This window comes from Natator depressus, chromosome 10, assembly GCF_965152275.1.
Source record: "Natator depressus isolate rNatDep1 chromosome 10, rNatDep2.hap1, whole genome shotgun sequence".
NCBI lineage: Eukaryota > Metazoa > Chordata > Testudines > Cheloniidae > Natator > Natator depressus.
Genome location: NC_134243.1, coordinates 7,872,218 through 7,887,935, shown reverse-complemented (window position 1 = coordinate 7,887,935; position 15,718 = coordinate 7,872,218). Strand labels below are relative to the sequence as shown.

The 15,718-nt window shown below is 52.8% G+C and overlaps 2 protein-coding genes across 3 annotated transcripts; one reads left to right on the top strand and one right to left on the bottom strand.

Annotated features, from left to right (window-relative positions):
• Positions 1-754: 754 nt before the first annotated feature.
• MED9 (mediator complex subunit 9) lies at positions 755-6,572 on the top strand. Its single transcript, XM_074964564.1, has 2 exons — positions 755-1,015; positions 6,116-6,572. Exons 1-2 carry the CDS (start codon positions 807-809, stop codon positions 6,330-6,332), a joined length of 426 nt encoding a protein of 141 aa, XP_074820665.1. The 5' UTR covers positions 755-806; the 3' UTR covers positions 6,333-6,572.
• A 3,653-nt stretch (positions 6,573-10,225) lies between these two features.
• RASD1 (ras related dexamethasone induced 1) lies at positions 10,226-12,902 on the bottom strand. Of its 2 annotated transcripts, none has more exons than XM_074964562.1 (2): positions 12,545-12,902; positions 10,226-11,469 (listed from the first exon to the last, which is right to left on the bottom strand). In XM_074964562.1, exons 1-2 carry the CDS (start codon positions 12,828-12,830, stop codon positions 10,916-10,918), a joined length of 840 nt encoding a protein of 279 aa, XP_074820663.1. In that variant the 5' UTR covers positions 12,831-12,902; the 3' UTR covers positions 10,226-10,915. The 2 variants fall into 2 exon arrangements, with proteins under 2 accessions (XP_074820663.1, XP_074820664.1); XM_074964563.1 differs by having other exon boundaries at positions 10,966-11,395.
• Positions 12,903-15,718: the final 2,816 nt, after the last annotated feature.

The window sequence follows — 15,718 nt, the reverse complement described above, 5'->3', positions numbered from 1 at the left end:
AGAGGGGCTGGTTAACGCTGTTGCCGAACTGGGCCCTTTAATTTTTACCCATAAAAATAGGGTCGCCAGTGAGTGACCTTTAAAACTGATCCCTGGGAAGGGCAAAAAACCCTCCCTCAAGGGAAGGCCTTTGAAAACGACTTCAAATTAACCCAACCTGAGTTAGAGGATGTCTGCCCACAGAGCAGGGGCTCTCAAACTGGGGGGGTTGCGAGGTTATTACATGCGGGGTCCCGCGCTGTCAGCCTCCACCCCACTCCTCGCTTTGCTTCCAGCATTTATCATGGCGTTAAATATATTTTAAAGTGTTTGTACTTTATAAGGGGGCTCGCACTCGGAGGCTTGCTGTGTGAAAGGGGTCACCAGGCCAAACGTTTGAGAACCCCTGACCTAGAGAACTGCGCAGGGCTGCGTGACGCTCCAAGGGGGCCCCACGTTTCGGGCAGTGGGCAGCGAGCTCCGCTAAGGGGCCGGGCAGGCGGCAGCTCCATACCCCAGCCGCCCCCAACTCCCCGGGCCTCATGCATGCATGCAGCGGGGCAAGACACCGCAACCACGCTCCTGCACGCCCGGGCTGGAGCCGCCTGCTGCCCGGCTGGCGCGCAGCCCCCCGGGGCGGCAGGCTGCAGAGAGCCCCGGCGCGCCAGGCAGGCAGGGCGAGCCAGCCCCGTCCACACCCCCAGCGCAGCTGACGTGTTAGAGAGGAGCCGCGGCTGCAATCGGCCTATCTCTGGCTGCAAGGGGGCCGGGCCTGGGGGACGCGCATTAGCCGCGACGGGCTGCAGCCGGAGGGGAGCCCGGGGACCATGGCTACTGGCGGGGCCGGTGTGGGGGTGCGGCCGGCGGAGGAGCAGCAGCAGCCGCAGCCGCCGGCCCCGCTCCAAGCCCCGCAGCCCCCAGAGCAGCAGGGAGAGCAGAAGCCCCAGCTCCAGCCGCCGCCCCAGCCGCCGCCGCCCCAGCAGCAGGGCCAGGAGGATTTCTCCTTCCTGCCCCTGGTCCATGATATCATCAAATGGTAACGTGCTTCCCCGCCCCACCCCACCCCCGGCGCCGCTGCCTTGGGGTTCTCCCCCCCCCAGCGCCCCACTCCGGGGAGAGATCGCGGGGGTCCCTCCAGCGCCCCGTTCTGCAAAGAGATCACTGGGGATATCCCATGGGACTGCACCAGAGATCTCGCTGGGGTTCCCCTTGTCCTTCAGAGATCTGGGGATCTTTTCACCCCACAAGGAGCAGAGAGATCACTAGGGATTCCCCCCTGCTGTCCCAGAGATCGTGGGGTATCTCTCCATATCCCCCCATCTCACAAGCAGAGAACTAGTGGACGATCCACCTTGCTTTCCAGAGGGCCGAGATCACTAGGGTTCCAGGGATCCCCTCCATCCCAGGTCCCCTGCTTGCCCCAGGCCACCAGCTGCACTGCAGAGGATGGCCAAAGCTCTGCTTGTGGAGCCATTCAGAGCGAAGGCTTGGACTGCCCTTCTCTTCAGCAGGGAGGGGCATCCCTGGCAGAGATGAGTGTTTCTAGCATGCGGCCTGCTATCTGGAGCCAAGCAGCATGGCATTCTGGGGCCACGCATCGGGTGGGTACCATAAGTCACTTGGATCCAGGAAGGTGATGGGAGTCCCCTGGCATGGGTGGTAAAACGTAAGGAACGGCCCTGCATTGAGGGTGATGGAATTCCTTCTGCAACGCCTTCAGTTCTCCCTGCTGCTTTGATTTCATGAGGCTGCTTAACTCCAGGCTTGATTAGTTTTAAGTTATTTTCATTACAGTTTGATGCATCTTGATCTAGTTGTACCTTTCTGGCATTGACCCTGTGGGCCAGAGCCTCCGCTGGGGTAAATCAGGGCAGGTGCCATGGAGTTTACACCTGCTGACAATCTGGCCCAGAGTTTCTGAGAAAGTTTGTCTCAAGTTGGCTGATCTCTGGCGTTCAAGAAATGCTTTTTTAAATCAGGCATTGTTTCCCTCGTGAGCATAGGTCAGTCGGATTCAGTAGCTGAACTGTGCCTGCAGTGTAAACCTAGTATCTAAAAATCATTGTCCATTTTTGGATTTCATAGAATCATAGAATATCAGGGTTGGAAGGGACCTCAGGAGGTCATCTAGTCCCACCCCCTGCTCAAAGCAGGACCGATCCCCAATTAAATCATCCCAGCCAGGGCTTTGTCAAGCCTGACCTGAAAAACTTCTAAGGAAGGAGATTCCACCACCTCCCCAGGTAACGCATTCCAGTGTTTCACCACCCTCCTAGTGAAAAAGTTTTTCCTAATATCCAACCTAAATCTCCCCCACTGCAACTTGAGACCATTACTCCTTGTCCTGTCATCCGCTCCCACTGAGAATAGTCTAGATCCATCCTCTTTGGAACCCCCTTTCAGGTAGTTGAAAGCAGCTATCAAATCCCCCCTCATTCTTCTCTTCCGCAGACTAAACAATCCCAGTTCCCTCAGCCTCTCCTCATAAGTCATGTGTTCCAGTCCCCTAATAATTTTTGTTGCTCTCCGCTGGACTCTCTCCAATTTTTCCACATCTTCTTGTAGTGTGGGGCCCAAAACTGGACACAGTACTCCAGTGAGGCCTCACCAATGTCGAATAGAGGGGAACGATCACGTCCCTCGTTCTGCTGGCAATGCCTCTACTTATACATCCCAAAATGCCATTGGCCTTCTTGGCAACAAGGGCACACTGTTGACTCATATCCAGCTTCTCGTCCACTGTAACCCCTAGGTCCTTTTCTGCAGAACTGCTGCCAAGCCATTCGGTCCCTAGTCTGTAGCGGTGCATTGGATTCTTCCGTCCTAAGTGCAGGACTCTACACTTGTCCTTGTTGAACCTCATCAGATTTCTTTTGGCCCAATCCTCCAATTTGTCTAGGTCCCTCTGTATCCTATCCCTACCCTCCAGCATATCTACCACTCCTCCCAGTTTAGTGTTTAAGTTGCATCTAACTGTGTCAGACAAACACACAGTCCTACTGGCAAAGGGCCTGGTCAGCGCAGGCCAGTTCAGGAACGTTTTCCTGCTCTAGCCCCTTAAAAAGAGGGTGGTGGATCATCTCATGGTAGCGATTGGAATTTTGTCTTTCTGATTCAGGATCAGTGTTTGGACAACTATATTGGTCCGGAGTAGATCTGAGGCCACCTGAGGAGTTCTAGCCCTGACATTCTGATAACCCCCCTTTCACATGTTTTGTTTGTGTGAAGTCAGGGCTGGCTTAACAGCCCTGGGCACTGAAGACTGCCATGTACACACAAAACAGGGTCAGCACAGAGGGTGCCGGTGCCAGCTCCTGCCACGCTGCCCCACCCTTGTGCCTTAACCCTGTTCTGCAGGGAGCACTTGGAGGGGCTAGTAAAGAGGGGAAGGTCCCAGAGCCCAGGCCCCAGCATGAACGTCTACACTGCAATTAAACAGCCCCTTAGCCCGAGTCAGCCGGCACGGGCCAGCCGCAGGTATCTAATTGCAGCGTAGACATGTCCAGAGACTTTGCAGCCTGACAGGCAGGCCCAGGGAAAGCAGGACACACTGGGGAACACAGGAGGAGGAATAACTGAAGTGATCATTTTGAACTCACAGGCTGGTGGGTGTCATGGGAGAGAGGAGTTTCAGGAAGGATCTCGCTGGTGGCTGTGGAAGGCGGGATGGGGAGGCTGTGCATGTTTCTATGCGTGGGGCATCATGGCACAGAGAAGGCGGTGGGAAAAGGAAACAAGGTGTCACCTTTGCCCCCACCCCTGGAGACTATCAGCATTGCAGCTACTTAGTGCCAGCGGTGGTGGTGGGTTTTTTTTTCAATTAGAAGGTTTGTCTGCTGGCACCTGGGCTGAGACTCGCCCAACTCATTTCACAGAGGTCACCAAACAGCCATCAGCCAATGACCTTGCGAGCAAGAGATGAAAGGCCCCAGGTGTCCCATTGCCCAGCCTCTCTGTAACTGCTAGCATTAGAGAGTGATGCTTCATCCAGCTGACAGCTGGGGAGCCGAGCTTTCCTGTGCTAGGGTGTGTTTGTTCATAACCCTGGCAGGTTGCAAATGAATCTTCTTTTCAAATGATCGCTTATCACAAAGGCAGGACTTGAACGTAAGATAGCATGTCTCTCATCTGCAGTGTCACTGGGGATGTGTGTTGTAAACTAACAGACATTCAAGGACACACACCCTTGCCTATTGTTTCAGTCCCTGGAATTTCTGCCAGCTCTTTGCCCTCTGTCTAAAAAGCTCCACTGCTCTCGGGGCTTGATCCAAATGTCATTGAGTTAGTGGAAGTCTTTCCACTCGTGGAGCAGGCCCTCGCAGAAGTGTAGGGTCTTATTTCTAAACTCTTGTAGTGGTGTAAATCAGGAGTGATCCCACTGAAGTTAGAGTTACACCAGCGTGAGAGCGAGGAAGCCAGTCAATGATCAGATGAACTTGATTCTCTCCGAAGGGCCCTACCCGCAGTCATTCAGTTCTACCTGGGTGTTCATGATTGATTGTGATTTAGATGCATGCTCACTGACAGCCCATTCCAGCATCCAGCTGCAGTTTTACGTAGGAAGGGAGTGATGAATATTTTGGCGGTAAAATGTCCTACCTGAGTAAGCTTGGAAAGAATGAATATTCAAACCATCTGCTTAAACATTTCCCTTTGGGCTGTGTCATTATTCCCCAAAGTTATAACTGAATCCCTCTCTGCCCCTGCAATGCCAAGCCCGTCTTGTTTTTAGAGCTGGCTATTGAGCAGGCTTGTGGTTTTCAAGGGCCTTTACAATCCCACTCTACCCATTAGCAATGGGTTTCCAAAGCCGGGAAGCAAATCCTCTGAGCCAGGTGAGACTTTTCTAAGTGTTAGCAATGGCATCGCAGATGCTAAGCTATTTTTAAAAATGGAGCATGCTGAGGAAGCAGCTGGTTTTAAAACAGGGCACCCTCTCTCCTTTCTGGGGGTGTTAATGTCCCCTCAGAGAGAGAGAGAGTCCTTCTGAGTCTGTGGAGCGTTATTTTCTCTGGCGTTCCTTATGGTTTAGTTCAAGGAACTTGTTTGTAGCTTGAATGGCAGAATGCATCTGATTCCTATCAGCTGCCAGTGATGCTGCTGTTTATTAATTATTTGTATTACAGGCCCCAAACCAAAATCGGATCCCCATCGTGCTAGGCACTGTACGTACATGTAGTAAGAGCCAGTCCCTGCTCTGAACAGGGCACAGTCTAAGTAGAGGAGACGGGCAAAAGGTGGGAGGGGAAACTGAGGCATAGAAGGGGGTGACTCGCCCAAGGTCCCCTAGCAGGTTATAGAATAGAGCCCAAATCTCCTGAGTCCTTATCCGCTGGACAGTGCTGCCTCAAACCAGATTTGATTCTGTGCTACGCAGGGCTGGACTAACAGGATGCTGCAGGCAAAGCTGGACATAGGGAACCATGGACTGGGATAGCAGGAGCGGGTGCAGAGTGGCATTGGCAGAGCTGTGGAGTGGGTGGGGATGGCAGGCTGAAGGCAGCAAGGTGTGTTGCAGGTCGAGGCGGAGGCATGTTGGGGCTGCGGGTCTGGAGTGAGGGGCATTAGCAGAGCTGCGTTTGGGGACGTGCTCCCGCAGCTTCCCTGCCCCGAGTCCGGCTCCTGTCAGCTCTCTCGGTCCCTCCTCCTCTCCTGCTCATTACAGTTGACACACCCTGGCTGGTCAACGAATGCCGTTGAGAGGTTCCAGAAGGGATCCCATGCAGCCTTTCTAGCCAGAGGAACGTGGTGGTGATATGGGACTTCTTTATAGGGAGGGGGATGGGCGCTTAACAGGGGGGAAAGTGGGCCTGATTCGTGGTCAACGTTAGAGCCTCAAGCCGTCTCCTGACCCGTGTGACTATCCTGTGGGTGCGTGCATTCAACAAGACACAGTGATCCAGAGCCGTCATGTGGCTGTAGGGCTAATGTCACTTGACTGGGGCTGCCCAGAATATCAGCAGTCACGTCAGAGTTGGGCATATGTAGTTAAGCGCCCGTGGCCACGCCCCTCTTCTCATCCCTGCTGGCTTCCGGTGGGTGGCTGCGGAGGAGTCTGTGTCGGGAGGGACGTAGCCCCCTGAGTCCGTCTGATGCAAGGTGTGAGCTGTCGTATCTGCTCTCTGCCTCCCTGCAGCATGGACAAGGACAGCCAGGATGTCCACCAGGTGCTGAACGAACTCAAGACCAAATTCCAGGAGATGAGAAAGATGATCAGCGCCATGCCCGGCGTCGGCGTGAGCCCCGAGCAGCAGCAAGAGCAGCTGCGCAGCCTGAGGGAGCAAGTCAGGACCAAGAACGAACTGCTGCAGAAATACAAGAGCCTTTGCATGTTTGAAATCCCCAAGGAGTAGGAGGGAAGGGACAGGACGAGCCGGGCCCCAGGGGAAAGCAAGACATCCCCTCCCCTTCTTTTCTGTCTTCTTCCTACAAGGTTGCTGCTGTGTGGATCGCAGCCATGTGACATTAACCCGGGAGAACATTGTGTACCTGACGTATGATGATTGCAGCGGTTCGTTTGCTTTGATCTGCTGTGGGACTGCGTGTATTTATATATCTCTCTGTTCTGGAGTGCGTCTCTTTTTTTTTTTTTTAATGCAAGCACGCAGGAGGGATTACGCTCCCCACCTTGCTATGAGGAGTAAAGGATCTGGTGGCAACATTACTGCCTGCAGCCAGAAAGAGGGGGTATTTTCTTCCCTTTTGTGGAAATCAGCAGAATGGAGCTCCCTGCCCTGCCCCCGGGAGGCAGCGGATGCGGTCCCTCCTGCTCTGGTTGCAGAGTGTGTGTCTGGAGAGAAAGGATTGGTTACAACTGCTTTTGTATTTATCACCTTGATTTTTTTTTTTTTTTTTGCATAAGTGATGCTTGTATCTGAGATGATCCGAGTAAAGATTTGAAAACCCTGAGTGGCACTTCTTGCATCTGTACCGAGCATGCGCGGACGGCACAGGGCTATCATTCGGAAAGCACAGGAGACCACAGAGCTGCTCTGGGTGCTTTATCCTTCCATTGCTTTTCTAAAAGCAGGGCTGGGGCCAAATAGCCTGGTAGATGTAGGCTGGGAATTTTTAAAAGAGTAGTCAGTGCTCAGCTCTGAGTGAATGTCACAGGGATTTAGGTACCTCGATTCCCAACTCACAGAGGCAGTGTCACTCCCGGTTGCCCTGGGGTCAGTCTGAGTAACCCTATTGACTGTAGTGGTTATTACACTTTCCACCAGCGGGGCTGACCGCAGAATCTCTCAGAGGCCAGCTGCATGCCCCAGAATACTTTACTCAAGGGGAGAATCCACTGCCTGCCTACATCGGCCTCTTCCTGCATTTGGGACACTTGTCCTGTGCTGTGTTAACCCCTGCCCCCGCGCTGCGGGTGGAGATGAAGTGCTTTGTGCAGCTCCAGCACAGGACACAGGAGCCCAGGCAAGTATCTAGTAAACAGCCCCATGGAGATGGGAAGGGAGATTGGCCTATAGCCAGCTAGCAGCAACTGGGCCATTCAAGTCAGTGGAGTTGCACCAGGGAAGAATTTGGCCCATAGATAGGCTGGTGACTCTGGATTAAGGCCTCTAGCATTTCATTTCTTGAGACCTGGGTGCAACTCCTGTTTAAGAGCACCGCCCTGCCACGGGAGTGAGGTTTGCAGGATCCGGGCCTTGGTCACCAGTGTAAAAACAGTGGTGGGTTCATTTCCCTCGCCCCACGGACACTGCGGCCACCACACACTACAGCACAACACCTGGTCTCTGCTCAAGGGGAGCCTGGGACTTGACCAGGACTGGGATGTATTGGCTGGGCAGGGGGAAGTTTGTGCAGTGCCTGCCGGTATTTGCAGTAGTGCTAGCCAGGCCTTTGTTGCCTTCGCTTTCACAAGAAGCAAATTCACCCCCCAATATTTCAACTGTATAAACTAGAGGCAGGAGGAGAAGACGACTTGACGGGGAAGAGTGCAGCAAGTGCTCAGATTGAGGAGATGGGCGGTGGTGGGTTGGGCCATCGGCTAGTCCATCAATGCAGCGAGGTGGTGCGAGCCAATTCTGCACCTTATTTGTACCCACGTGAAATAGCAGAGTTGGATGGGTCTGATTCACCCCTGATGTAAACACCCGGTCTTCAGTGCAGGGGCGCGCAGAGATGAGAAAGTGGGTTTCCAGGGCAGTAACTGAGGGCACCTCCGGTTACAACCAATGAAAATTGCTGAACGTTGGATCATGTTCAAATAGAGCAAGGAACAGCTTGCTGAGTCCTACCTCGGAATTTCCTGCTGCCTGCCTGCCCCTTCCATGGGAAATGGAGGTAAACACGGTTATCATAGGAGATCTCACTGTACCTCACTGGCTAATAAAAGTATTATGTGTACAGTTTCAAGCATGTGTGCCCAGGGTTGGCTGGGTCCCAGCCTTTCTTGTGAAGTGCTCTTATAAATTATGATGAAATACTGTGCCAGTCACTAGAATGCAGGTTATTTGCATATAACACAAGGACACAGAGAAGCCGGTAGAGTCCCTGGAAGAGAGAGAAAGCTCATTCCTGTCAAGAGCAGCAACAAATTCTGTTTTGAAATTGCTTTCCCTTTGCCAGCCAGAAGGAAAGTGTTTCTGCTAAGGGCAGGGACCCCATGCTGGGACAGTCCAAATTACCAGCAGCTTGCTTATTATATGCCACTCTGCACCCCATTTAAAATAGCGCTACGCTCTCGTTTCTTTGGGAAGACGCAAAGGTGGCCTGGGATAAACCTTTCTTGTTTCAGTGAAACCGAACCCTAAAATACGCAATAGAAAATGAACGTGGGCAGTGCATTTCTGCCAGCCATTGTCTAAGATCAGTAAATTTGGCATCTATTTCACATGGAGAAATAATCCATTTAGTTTTCAATGTACATTCCATGAACTGTGCATGTACTAGAGATGGAAGAATCAAGTGTAAGCCCAGAGAAATGTGCAGTTGCAGGTGAAACTCACCCCTTCAACTTAAAATCCAGTCAGATTGGTTTGGGTTTTTTTAAATGTACTAAAAGCTGTTTCAGAAGCACATTTTCCTTATCTTTAAATTAAAGATATATTTCTGGCCCCGATTGCTGGGGTAGGAGGCAAGGGAAATAACAGGGGGAACTGACTAGTGAAACAAGGAGACTGGCTAAACACAAAAGGCCTAATTTTTCCAGAGGATCTGAGCAATTGAGATCAGTGGGAGTTGGTGGTATCCAGCAGCCCTGAGAAACCAGTCCTAACGTGTTTTCAGAATCACCAAGTAAGCAAACTAGAAAAAAAATGAGAATTTATTCCTTCCCCATTTTCTTTCAGTTCTGGCAGTCTTGGCTACTTGGAACAGTAGTTCTTTCAAAGGCAAGTATGGGGCTTTTTAAGTGGAATGTTTCCTTTAGGTGTGTTGCAAAGGGAAAAAGGTCTCTCTGATTTGAGTGCAAGTTAGTATTCGTAAAAAGCCTTTTATGATAGAATTGCATGTGTGTTTCAAGTGCGAAAAAACAGGCCAGGAGATTATTAGTTCTATTACCGTAGTGCCTGGTCCTGGGAGCGATTTTAATTGATTATGAAGTTGTGTCACATCTCATTTTACCCACATTTCCTATGACAGATGTCCTGCTAGTATTTATGATCACATGCACTTATAGGCTAGGAGCAGAAATATTTCACTTTTCCATCTGCCCTCTAGATGTCACCCTATGGTTCAATGCAAGGTACTGTAATTAGAAAAATGACAGGTTTCAGAGTAACAGCCGTGTTAGTCTGTATTCGCAAAAAGAAAAAGGAGTACTTGTGGCACCTTAGAGACTAACCAATTTATGCTTTTATTTATTTATTTGAGCAATTTATGCTCAAATAAATTGGTTAGTCTCTAAGGTGCCACAAGTCCTCCTTTTCTTTTTGTAATTAGAAAAAGTTTTAGCCCAATCAGTGCTCTGTTTTGGCAGCACAGTTCATGTGACCTCTCCCTCGAATTACTCTGTTGTGTTGAAATAAATCCTGTCAAGCACTTTCAATAACGGGAACCTTTGCACTGGGGAAGAAGGGAAGTAAGTAGAGGGAAGGTTTTGATTGGAGGGGGCTATCATAAGTAAACACAGTTGCTCAGCTTCAGTATAGATGTTCCATACCACATAGGGGGAGGCTTTGAAAATGCTGAGAAACACCATGAATCAAAGACAAACCTGGAACAGATTAATTTAAAAAAGGGTTTTATTTTTGTAGAAAAAAATAGTAAACTTAAAACATGGAGCGTAGAAAACACTTGCATACAATTTTGTTCATGTCCAGGACACACACTACCCTACATAAAGTGCCTATTTAAAAAAAACAAAAAACAAAAAAAAGCTTTTTTTTCCCTCCAAATCAGGCAAGACAAATGTAAACAAAAGTCAGGTTTTGACACACACCCATCTCTGCTTCTGTAAGAGAGGCCAGTGGAGGGGCCTGCCAGATGATTGCAACAGCGGGAAGTGTCCTCCTGCAGCTCTCCTGGCTCAGAGAAATGTACACACACAAAGCCCCTTTCCAGAGCTCAGTGTTGGCTGGTTTCTCAAGTCCAAACCGTATCTTCCCACCCCAAGTCTCTTCTGTAAGGCAGTGCACTGGCCTATGCTGGCGAAGGTGGGGAGGTGCCTTAGAGTCAATGTCTTTCCACTACCAGGCTCCTCATCTGTGCTCACAAAGTCCTCAGTCTCTCATCATTGGGGGGGGGAGGGTGTCCCCAGCATCATCAGGAGCCCCCCATTGCACCCCAAAAGTGGGTGCAGAGGACAGCAGATGCAAATCATCCCCTTGGGCAGAGGGTGGGAGGTAACCTGCCCCCTGGGCAGATGCCACCCTGGCCAGGGCACATACCACCCCTGGGCAGCCAGAGTTTATTATGAAACAAGCTTCCCCGCCCTGTATCTCCCTCCCTTTTTGGGAAGGGGAGGGGGGGCGGCAGGATGCTCCTAGCTGATCACACAGCGCTCCTTGTCCTTGGCTTGCCCGCCGCCGATGGCCTTCTCCCGGATGTACATGAGGTCACTGTGCACGCTGGGCCGGCGGGCAAAGGGGGCCACGATGCCATAGGCTTCCCTGCTGCTGCTGCCCTCGGCCCCTTCCTTCAGCAGCTTCTTGCCCTTGAGCGCCTTCTTGTGCAGCATGTCACAGTACTGCACCGAGATCTTGCGGTGCAGGTCCGGGCTCATCTCGCTGGGCAGCTTGGCCATGGCAAAGAGTGCTTGGAACATCTGGTCCAGGCTGCTGTTCTTCTTGGCGGAGATCTCGAAGTAGGCACATTTCTGAGGGTCTGCCCCGACCAGCTGCTCGATCTCCCGGGGCGCTACCTCCCGGTAGAAGTCTCGGTCCCCCTTGTTGCCACAGATGACCAGGGGCACCTCCATGTTCTCCTTGGTCTTGTTCTTCAGGCAGGACTTGGTCTCCAGGATCTGCTGCTTCAGCCGCTGCACCTCCTCAAAGGAGTCCCGGTTGTCCAAGCTGAACACCAAGATGAAGACATCTCCTGCAGGAGAAAGGGGGCACAGAGAGGGGACACGTTAGGACCCGGTCCTGGATGGAGGCAGCGCCCTGTCCATAATCAGCTCACCCAACCTCAGCGCTGCCCTAAGGGCTGACCATAAACTACCGCACCGCAGGGTGGAATTGTGTGTTTGTTTCAGGGTTACGGGTGGGGAGGGGGTCTTCTTGAAAAACAAAACCACCAAAATATGCCTTTGGTAATTTATGGACAGCCCCTAATTAGCCCTGGCACGAACCAGAAGCAGTGCTCTGCATTTCCCTATTTGCTCCCACCTTCGCCTGGTGCAGGGAGTTAGCAAACTTTATTTCCCTAGGCAGTTTGCTGAGCTTGCATGCAAATGCCAGCCTCTGTGGAGGGGCTCGGCTCGCTTGTGAGGGTGCAGCTGCGGAGAGAAGCAGCCAGCGAGCTCCAGGCTTTGCTGCACTTTCAGATTTACATTGCAAGGTGTGCTGTGTGTGAGCGGCTCACACATCCCATCCAAGCCACCCTGGACAGTTGGGGGCATAGGTACTGGAAGTAGGGGGGCTGCCGCACTTCCTGGCTTGAAGTGGTTTCCATCCTGTACAGGGTTTACAGTTTGGTTCAATGGCTTTCAGCACCCCCACTAGACAAATTGTTCCAGCCCCCCTGCATGGGTGTTGGGTAAACACACCCGCCCGGCCCTTGCTTGGTTCACTTTCCTAGTGCAACCCACACACCTTCTAGGCGTGGTGTTGTGTCCCGACTAGTGACACCAAGACCACTTTGAGAGCGAGAGATTAACGAGTCTGCTCTACAGCCTTAGCTAACGGGCCGCTGGCTTTTAGCTCATGGGGTAGAGGCTCTTGCACTAAGCTCCAGCGGTGCCAGGTTCGATCCCGCCTGGCAGCACGAGCGCCTTGGCACTCACAAAATCTTCCCGAGGGAGCCGGAGACGTTGCACGCAGAGAGCGGAGTGTCCCCTGGCACAAGGAGCATTCCCAGCTGGGACTCACCCCCCAGCTCCCTTCCCTACCCAGAGGGACGCTGCAGCCTCCCCCCGCCCCAGCCCTGGGAGGTGGGACCCGGCGCCCCGTACCTGTCAGGATGGAGAGGCGCCGCATGGCGGGGAAGGGGTGGTTGCCCGACGTGTCCAGGATGTCCAGCTGATAGACATCGCCGCGGATGCTGTAGAATTTGCGGTGGAAGTCCTCGATGGTGGGCGTGTACTGCTCCTCGAAGCGGCCCGTCAGGAAGCGGGAGACGATGGCCGTCTTGCCCACCTTGGAGGAGCCCAGCACCACCATGCGGTAGCAGTTCTTGGCCGGGATGCTCAGCTCGGACTCGCTCTGGCACAGCTTCTTGATCATGGCGGCGGGTCTCATGGGAGCGGGCGGCGGGGGTCTGGGGAACGGCTGGCCACGGGGCGCCCGCCTCCTCGAGCAGCCCGCGAGTCCGGTGTGAGCGGCCCCCGGGCGCCGCTGGCTTTATACAGCGCCGGGCGCGCCCGCCCCTCGGCGGCGTCACAGCCCGGGGAGGTGGCTTGCAGCCGGCTGGGCGGGGTCGCGGCTTGGCGCACGGCAGGCTGTCTCTGCCTGCGCTGGGGACCCGGGGGGGGGGGGACCATCCTGGTGCATTGCTGGAGCCCGGTCCCCGGGGCTGCAGAGCCCCCCCCGCCCCCGGAGGAGACGGGGCGTCGTGCAATGGTCCTGGGCACTTTGCAATTAGCCCCCCCCCACCCCACCCCTCCCAGGTGGATTCGGTGCCACCCTCCCGCCCTCCCAGCTGGATTCGGTGCCACCCTCCTCTTGGCTACACGATCCCCGCCCCAGCTACGCCAGAAGCCATCCAGCTCCGGGCTGGTTTGTTTCAGCGCAGAGCGCGCCCGGGCAGGGAAGGGGGCTGCCTGCGGGAAGAAGGGGCGCCCCGGTGGGGGAGGGGGGGAAGCGGGAAGAATCGATGGATATTGTCGGTCAATTACATACAACGGTGCCTGGTCAGGCTTTGTGAGCACGGCAGCCGGGGGAACGGGGGGAAGATTTCCCGTTCACAGTGGCTGAAAAGGGGCCGTCGATTGAGCGGGAGACGTGGACTTGTTGTTTGCGCACATGCGGATCTAGTGTCTCTTTCATCCCTTTGTCACTTACACTGAAGAGCGACTGATTTGGCCTCGTCTATTCCCCCACCACCCCTTTCTCTAGGTGCCAAAGTTAGCCTCCCACGCCCCACACACAGAGCCCGGTGGGCGCCCGGACGGGTCCTAGCTATTATGATGATTGCCATTTATCCCCCCCCTCCCACCGCGATTTCCCCGTTTCAGTTTAGCCCCAAGTTGCTATCCAGGCTGTGGGGGGATGGGGGCTCGAGTTTCCTTTGGTTTCCCGCTGTGGTTTCAGTTCCTGTGTACCCCCCCCCCCCCCCGGGAATAAACAGTTTGCAGGTAAGAGGGCTCATGGAACGGGTTTTGCGGGTGCGCGCCTAGGACACTTTCCAGTCCTCCCGGTGCTGGCTGGTGGAAGCTCTGGCGGTGCCCTGTTGGAGTCTGGCTCTTCTTCCTGCCTGCTGCTTTTCGCAGCCCAAAAGCCCCCCCCCTTGTCTTCGACAAGCATCAGCAAACGAGAAGGGGCCACTCCGCTGGCGAATTAGGCCTCGTGCGCTGGTAGTTATGGCCTGCTGCCGCAGGGCTCTTATTCTGACCATTAAAAACATTTTTTTAAATATGCTAAGACAACAATGATGCCTCGAAAAACAAAGCCCTAAAAGAAGAGATTCCGAGATCAGAATGTGGCCAAACTGAAGTGCCTTGTAATGCGGAGTGTCTCCGCTAGAGGACAGCAGAGGGTGCGGTTTGCTTATCCCTTTTCCTGGGCGCTATGTTGGATTTTATTAAGGGTGCACAGGTCAAAAAGCACCTGAGAAAACAGCTGTGAGGTGAGCAGATGGATCCCCACAAACTCAGTCATCCACGCAGGTGACTGCAGACAATCCGTTGCATCAGTTGCCAAAAGACAGCGTTAGCAGGAAATGAAAAAGTGCTTGAAACAAAGTTTCCCTGGGCCAGGATGGAACCACAAGCTGCTCAAAAAGTGAGCCACATTCATTGCCAGGTGAGTTTATAATCTAAACAGACAAGACAGAGGAGAAAGAGATAGAACCTACTTGCTTGCTTACGTACCCCATTGGTACCCCATGGGAATGTATGACCCTTGTTGAACTGGTGCCTTATGGGTGTTTTGCCACTATGGTGCAGGCCAGGATCACCCTAGCTGGGGCACGGAGATGAGATGGCTTGGATTAAAATGCCATGTGGCTTTGATTGTAGAGCAGACCCTGTATTGGAAGGGTTTATTTTCAGATGTGGCTGGAGAGAAATCCCCCCCCCCCCCCCCCCAAATATTTGGCCTTGTAAGATTTAAGATGATGGACATTTCACAAGAACAGCTCATGAAAATCTGATGCCATTGAACCTAACCCGCTTTGGCCATAAATCTGGACTCTAGCCGAATCCTAATCCAGAAGCGAATGTAAACATCCCTACAGCTATAAAATGCAGCTGCCTCTGGGGTGGAATGCAGCAGTCATTTAAACAGCCCACAGAAACGCAGTTGTTGGGAAACATCATAGCCAGTTGAAGCCGCCAGGGGGATTTTAGGCAGAGAGCATATGATTCCCAAAATGGGAATGTTATTGCTCTATAAATGAGAGTGCGAGGTCAGGAGGTTTATTAGACAGTCCTAAAGCACAAGTTGATCAATCCCCAAAATAACAAAGATCACTTAATAGAAGTGGTTGACTGAAAACAGCAAGGGAGTTAGGAAGTGCCTGTTCCTCGGGGATAGACAAATCGAACATCTCCATCAGAATTTATTGCTAACCACACACTTAATAATCATGCCCAGAGGGAGTAAAAATAGCTTGTTCAAAGCCTCCTCTCAAGTTGGCTCTTCTCAGTATGTGGAAAATCCATTTGCTCCCTTTGTGAGGCTCCTCTGTGATAGGAAAGGCAGCGTGTTCTTCATCCAGAGGCAGCTCCAGGCCATCGACACATGCTGAACAGCAAAACCAGGTGCACAGAAATCTGGACAATTCCAGCTAGGATCAGGAATGAGCCTGGGTTTTTCATTCGGATGCAAGCTGCAAGCAGGATGTGACCAAACTGGAGAGAGTCCAGAGAAGAGCAACAAAAACAATAAGAGGTTTAGACAACATGATCTACAAGGAAAGAATTGGGCGAGTTCAGTCTAGAGATGAGAAGGCTGATGATAACAGACTT

Excerpts from the sequence above, each read along its gene's own strand:
- RASD1 (XM_074964562.1), bottom strand. The coding sequence starts at position 12,830 with ATGAGACCCGCCGCCATGATCAAGAAGCTGTGCCAGAGCGAGTCCGAG. Across the intron at positions 11,470-12,544 it reads GCGCCTCTCCATCCTGACAG|GAGATGTCTTCATCTTGGTG; the intron begins GTACGGGGCGCC and ends TTTCTCCTGCAG.
- MED9 (XM_074964564.1), top strand. The coding sequence starts at position 807 with ATGGCTACTGGCGGGGCCGGTGTGGGGGTGCGGCCGGCGGAGGAGCAG. Across the intron at positions 1,016-6,115 it reads GTCCATGATATCATCAAATG|CATGGACAAGGACAGCCAGG; the intron begins GTAACGTGCTTC and ends GCCTCCCTGCAG.